A 6,955-nucleotide genomic window follows, 5' to 3' on the forward strand; every position below is an offset into this window, starting at 1 on the left:
TAATTTGAGGTCATCTCCACTGGTTTCAGCTGATACAGACACAGGGAAAGATAACGTCAGATTGGGTACAAACCCAAGTGCCACTTCCCTCAGAGGTGAAAAGGTGAAGCTTTGCCCTGTGGTTTCTATCTGGCACGCTAACCTTGACTGCTTCTCGTTTTTTGCACTACCATTTCCTGTTTCTACCTAATGTAAAGAATCAGATTCGACTTCAAAGATTCAGACTCCCTCACTGTCAGTATACAGCCGAGGCGGCGTGTTTTTAACCGTCCCTGTTCAGCCTAAATCTGTGTGTTTTTTAACCTTGGAAGCAAAAGCCTGTATTTTCCCATCTGTTCAAACCAACCTATGATTTAGAGCTCTGACAACAGCGGGCCACTGTAAGTCAGCATGGGTTGAAAGTGGAAGAGTTTTTTCAGTTCCTTTTGCAGCAGAAGCAGTGCAACATTAAGTAAAGCACTCCCCCTGCTGGTTCGGAGAGGTATTGCCCGGGTACAGGTGTCTGGGAAATCAGTATAAAAGCATCAAATGCTGTGAAAGTGAGAGCAGCTTGTAACCCTGACGTCATTTCCCCAAAGCCTGAAAGAAATAACAGGAGAATAATAAGATACAAGATGCGGGACAACCCCCTTGACTCACAGTTACTAGTAACACGAAGGTTTGAGGTCACATTGTGTTTTTGATGAATCTGATCTGGATTTTCCGCGTTATGTTTGAGGTTTTTTGTGGATTTTTCATTGCAGTAGCCCTTTGGTTGATTGTCAAAGAAGATCAAATAACGTAAAAATCATGAAACTGTAAATCTGACTAAATCCGAGCTGTAATTGTCTCTGAAACATTGTAATAGATGAATGACAAATGAATGGAAAACGGAAATAACAGCCTTCACGAGGGCCCGGAACAGTTTCAGAGCAGCTCGACGGTTACTGGAACTAAGAGGGATGGAACACGAATGATGTGGCGAGAAACAACGTCTAACAGGTCGCTCCAAAATCCCTGTAGGACCTCTATGCGGTGGCTGCTGGTTGTGAAGGCCTGTAGGTTTTACGGTCTAGTATTTACCTCATTCTTAAACCGTTCATCCTGAAAGAATTTGTTTGAATCAGGTTAGAGAGGTTTCACAGTCTATTCATAAGACAACAGTCCATCATACTGTATTTATCCATGTACTTTGAGTTTAAAAGGGGCCTTCAAAACAATTATTCTATTTTAAATCTACAGCATTGTATGTGTACCATGAGAATTGGACCCTAACTGTAAGATAATCACTCTGATCATCACCTTGTCTTGCATCACCAGTTGTGGAACATAGCGTGACAAACACTAGGTCATATCAAGGTCCTCAGACAGTAAGGAAATGTTTTTTTCTTCTTTTTTTTTGTGCAAATGATTTTATTCAGAGATAGCAGACAGAACAGAAACAGAGAATGTGCTTCTTCTGAGAGAACAGCTGTCTTAGCTGTCTTAACTGTCTGACGTTCTCAGCCTGATTCTCCTTCAAACTTCAGTCTACATTTGTGTAAACTTGATACAAAATAAAAAGGACACAACTAGACATGAGGCGATTTTGCTTTTTAATGCCTGCAGACAGGTGCTGGTCCGCACTATCAACGTATAGCCATAGGAGAGCATAAAGGGAGTGTATGTACACACACACACGTACGCACGCACTGTTGAGGTCAGACTGCAGGGTCATAGACATCCTGTAATGTCTAAAGGATTCTCAAATCACACATGGGCCAAATACCATTTCCATTACAACAAAACACCAGTCTACTTTTAAATTAAACATGTTTACCTGGCAAATCAAGCAACCAAATTGTTATTATAACATTACTTAATGCTAATATAACCATTGGATGTCACATTGTATGCTATTTGCTCTTCTCTGAATTAATAAACAGATTAAATCAATAAAGGCGTTGCAGTCATTGTACAATTCTAGGAGCTCACACAACTTCCTTTTTCCTCTTCATTCTTTCCAAACACCATCAAAAAAAAGGGAATAACCCAACCACCCAACACACACACACTCACGCACTCACGCACTCACGCACTCACACACTCACACACTCACACACTCACACACTCACACACTCACACACTCACACACTCACACACACTCACACACACTCATCTTAACCGTTACTCCAGGCAACTACTAGAGCGTCGCTGTGTAACCTTTCACAATCAAAGTATTTATGAGATGGTTTCTAACTGGATCACACATCGGTGGACAAGGTGGGAACAAAGCGGGGCGGCGGTGCGTCTGTAAATTCAAAAGTCTTAATAAGAGCAGGGATCCTGTTTTTAGTCGACAGCTTCTCTTAAGTGTCTGCAGATTCTGTACAGCTCATTTTCCACTCGGGCTTCAGCCTCCTTCCTCTTCTTCCCTTTCTTTATTTCTTTCTTTCTTTCTTTCTCTCTCTCTCTTTCTCCCTCAGAGCCACCAGAAGCGCACATAGACAATGAGCATGATGAAAAAGACACCGCCGGCCGCCAGCTTGGCATAGGTGGAGCGGGTATTCAGATACTTGGCGTCGCTCCTGTACTTCTTAGACACGCTGGACAAGTTGCTGGCCTTGGAGTCGAGCGCTGCGGGGAGGAGAAAAACCAGAGGAGGGAGGAGGCGGGAGGTCCCATAGAAAAGAGAAGATAAAGAGTGACAACGAGGAGGGAGAGAGAAACTTGTTAGGGCCAGGTCGGCGTGAAATCGAAATTTTCAGTGAGGTAGGTAATGTTGGACTCACCGGAGAGAGCCTCTCCTCTCTGCAGCACCTCCTCTATGTTGGCCACCATGATCCTCTGGACGTCCTGGAGCTCTGTGTTGATGCTGCCCAGGTTCCTCCTGGCTCGGCTGTCGATGTAAGACTTCTTGGTCTTTTGGATGTAGGTGTCTGGTGAGGGGACAGAGAAGGATACGGGAAGTGAGCCGGTGTTGGACTTTGTCAACATGTCAATTTGTTCTAAAGTCCTGTTAAACTGAGCCGAAGCTGCATGGACAGTTTCCCTTCTGTGATGATTTTAGAAGAATGTTAATACCACTGAAGTCAACATGTAGATTTGATGAGACTATAAGCAGAACATGGCGTCCACCCAGAGAGCATTGCATAAAGAAATCCCTCTCATTACATTACATTACATTACGATCATTTGGCAGACGCTTTTATCCAAAGCGACTTACATTACATTACTACCCTTCGCAGAGGGGGGAGCAATTGAAGGTTCGGTGCCTTGCTCAGGGGCACCTCGGCAGGGACTTGAACCGGCGACCCTCCGGTTCCCAAGCGGAAGCTCTACCCACTGAGCTACTGCGATAGCTCAGCTTACTAATCCGAGCCTTCTATACTGCGTCGGCTCCGGCCTGGTTATGTTTCCCTCCTTACCAAATTCGATAAAGGAGTAAGGCCGCGACACTGTGGGGACCTTCTTTCCATGCTGCTCGTGAAATTCGGCCTGCAGGTGCTCTAGGTAAGCAAAGGCAAGTTTCTTGGGGAAGCTGCCTTCACACAGGACGAGGTAACACACTCCTTTCTCTATGAAATAGCTGGAGAGCAAAGCAGCAGAGTGAGATCACAGTCAGAACACATACATGTAGTACACATACACACATACACAAATACTTCACAAGACACGGCTGCATTTTTATGGCTGCGTGGAAATGTAAACATGTCTGCCAGGCCTGTTTTATATCTGAGCTTGTTTCTGTTAAGTCTTCATTTGAGGGGAAAAAAGAGAGAAATCTTTTAAGTACAGGAATTCTACACATACATTTTTTTTAAATGTGTAAAAATGAAACCAAAATTAACTAAAAAATTCAACCAGAAATTTAGAGAAACTTTTTTCAAAATGTCTACAAATTTGAAAATTTGAAAGAAAGAAATTCCAGATTTTTTTCCAGAAACAAAAAAATACCAAAAAAAAATATTCTAGAATTTACTACAAATTTTTATACCCACCAAGTAAAGAATTCTTTTCAGGGCAGCTTTTCATGATCAATAAAAGCCAAATCCAATGATATTTTTAGGTAAAGAAAGTTTAAATGTAAAGAAGACCTGAGGCTCTATTTGCTTTGTGTCTTGTTCCCCTGTGTACTCACTGAAAGGCCATGGATCCAGCCTCTAAAGTGCAGCGGTTGGGACTCTGCTCATTGAGCTTCCTGAAGAGCTGCTTTGCTTGACTCTGGTACTGCTGAAGGTCCCGACCCAACTAAACACACAACAAAGCAGCTCAGATTAGAACAACTCACACAAACAACACAGTATCGTATACACACTCATTATGTATTCATCTAAATGTGATGACGGGGAGTAGCCAGCTATAACATCCCCATATAGTCCATCCACAGCATTTGACATGATATTGTTCATTACTTTCCCTGTTAAGTGTTAAAATACTGAAATATGAAGCAAAGCAGTGCAACATTTGAGAACCATGATGTAATAGAGCAAACAAAGGAACATCTGCTGTAGCTGTGGTGATACTACACATGTTTAACACATAGAACTGGCAAATTACGGAGGCCTAAAAGCAATAAGCTTATCATCACAGAAGCACAAATGATGTTAAAGCACAGAGGATGTTGTGAAGACAGAACAAACCTTTTCACTTCCCTTTGTGAAGGCAAACAAGAGAGCGGAGGAAAAGACTCCTGTTAGGCACTCAGAGATAACGGTACAACAGCTTAACATGTCACAGCTTGGATTTGAAGATGAGCGTATAGTCCCAAGTCAATTCAATTAAAAGCAATCACAAAAACACATGGAAATCAGATCATAAAAACCCTTCAATTTGCTGCGTCACTTGGGTGTTTAGATTACAAATTGCTTCGTAGACCGTGAACAAAGAGGAGGTTTGTCTGACCCGAATGAGGCTTTTATTCAAATCCACAATCAGGTTTGAAACCAAACTGAAGCCTGCAGTTTCTCTTTGGGCTCACAGACCAAAGAGGCAGATGTTCAGGCCTTCAAAATCTATTACAATCAAAACTAAGACACTCACAATATGGTCACACACAGTCTCTAAAAACACGATTAATCAGTGTAAATATAAACATGAGTAATATCAAACTTCATATTTATGTCATTATTATGCCTTTATGTCCTTTTATTTAATTGAAAAGCTAAAGTATTGTCGCGGTATTTGAAGGCATAAACTCTTAACTGCATCAGACTGTGATTAGGCCCAGAATGATTCTCAGAACTCAAACTGTGAGCTTTGTTTCCCTAAAACCTACAAATGATAAGAAACGCCATGTGAGTAAACTCTGGGGTTGACAGTGATCTATGCATTAAGCACTTGAATGAGTCAGTCACTGCAAGTTCTGTTTGCAGATAAGCGCAGGCCTGAAACACCTCGGCTAATCTGTAATCGCGGCACGACGGATTAACCAGTGACCATTGTTAACTGAGTACTTTATCTTCATGTATCCATAGTTGCAGATGTTACCTTATTATTTACAAACCACTGAGATCTCCTTTGGACTCTTGGACTTTAGTGAAATTGTGTCACCAACAATAAACGTACAGATAACAAGTCCAAGTCACCAGAACAGATTCAGACGGTTTGGATTAAACTTTTGCTGTGAAATGAATCATCTCTTCTAATTTAAATACTCAAGGAACAAACGCAGTTCAAACACAAAAACTGTAAATAAGAATAAATGTATGTTTTCAGATAATAAATAATAATGATATAATAATATCTCTTATCGGGTCGTTATTTAAATGTTGAAAAGTAGATTTATATTGATTCTATTTAACAAGTAGTGAGTTTTCAAAGCAGGCTGTCTCACAAACCAACAAACGCCACATCAGGCTAAAGTCACCAGTTAACATGGGAGTCACCGGGTTGCCCGTAACACCAGTGTCCTCCTTGTCCCGGCTCAGCTGCACATATGGAGGGACAGTCTCCGGGTTTAGGAGTCATAACCTGGTCGATAGGGAGGTAACATGTCGCAGTGGCGTCTCCGTAATCAAGAAGGAACATTGATTAGTGGAGCCTGCGAGTGGCAAACAGAACAGCTAGCGGACACGAGAGCTTAAGAGGCAGGGAAATATTTTAAACCTGCTCGTCCTCCTGCATCGAGGCGGCCAGCGGCAGTCCGTCCGCCAGCCGGGCGATCATCGTCAGCAGCACCATGTCTGAGTCTTGTCCGGGTCTCCCACCGCAGACACGAAGCTTCGGGTTAGGCTAAACAGGATCTGACAGCGCTGCAAACTGACAACACCGCAGCTCTGACGCGCTGAGCTGGACGGAAACAGCCCGTGCAGTTTCAAAATCCCTCCCCGGGGTTTTCGTACGGAAATGAGCCAACTCAACAAACGTTCCGCTACTGTTTGCCAAATAAATAAATGTGTACAATAAGAACACATACATTGACATTTTAGGACTTTAAAAAGCTAGACTTAACTGTTAGCAAATTCAAGGGTAAATTTGGAATTACATTTTATTTGTGAAAGTAAATTAAAATGACAGTTAATTGAGAAAAATGTATCTCATGAAAAATGCAATTATATTAAACATGGTTTGTAAAAAAAGTGTACAAGCTGTATATTGAAATAAAAATCGTATTTATATACAACGTATTTTCATTCCTGTTCCAGACCTTATGCAACGCAATCAAAATGGCTTTTACTGTAGTTGTAGATGCAAGTAAAGACCAGTAGGGAGCAACATTGCTCGCAATAAACGCGAGGAAGAGGAGAATTATGTCCTAGGACCATTTTCCTGTCTTTATTCATCTCTCATTACTGTATACTATTACACACATGTTTTCATAATATGTAAGAGTCAGGTGGCATCTCCAAGGGGAGTCATAGATCCAAATCTACCCAGCATCTAGCACATGACATGGCTGCTCTGGTGATGTTTTATTGAGGTGAGATACTGCATGAACTGAAAGAAAAGACACAAGAGATCAGAAGCGTGTGTAATGGAACAATTAGGAGCAAGC

The 6,955-nt window shown here is 41.9% G+C and overlaps 1 protein-coding gene across 1 annotated transcript; it reads right to left on the reverse strand.

The window, feature by feature from the left end:
- Positions 1–1,557: 1,557 nt before the first annotated feature.
- Positions 1,558–6,268, reverse strand: sec22bb (SEC22 homolog B, vesicle trafficking protein b). Its single transcript, XM_076153506.1, has 5 exons — positions 6,067–6,268; positions 4,100–4,209; positions 3,387–3,547; positions 2,751–2,897; positions 1,558–2,595 (listed from the first exon to the last, which is right to left on the reverse strand). Exons 1-5 carry the CDS (start codon positions 6,139–6,141, stop codon positions 2,441–2,443), a joined length of 648 nt encoding a protein of 215 aa, XP_076009621.1. The 5' UTR covers positions 6,142–6,268; the 3' UTR covers positions 1,558–2,440.
- Positions 6,269–6,955: the final 687 nt, after the last annotated feature.

The sequence above is a fragment of the Genypterus blacodes genome, unplaced genomic scaffold, assembly GCF_046128005.1.
Source record: "Genypterus blacodes isolate CSIRO-AG114 ecotype Tasmania unplaced genomic scaffold, CSIRO-AGI_Gbla_v1 ptg000058l_1, whole genome shotgun sequence".
Lineage (NCBI taxonomy): Eukaryota > Metazoa > Chordata > Actinopteri > Ophidiiformes > Ophidiidae > Genypterus > Genypterus blacodes.

Bases quoted from the DNA above. Each gene is read 5' to 3' on its own strand.
- sec22bb (XM_076153506.1), bottom strand. From the start codon at position 6,141: ATGGTGCTGCTGACGATGATCGCCCGGCTGGCGGACGGACTGCCGCTG. The intron at 4,210-6,066 runs GTTTAAAATATT...TTGTGTGTTTAG, and splicing joins CGATGCAGGAGGACGAGCAG to TTGGGTCGGGACCTTCAGCA. The intron at 3,548-4,099 runs GTGAGTACACAG...TTTGCTCTCCAG, and splicing joins GCTGGATCCATGGCCTTTCA to CTATTTCATAGAGAAAGGAG.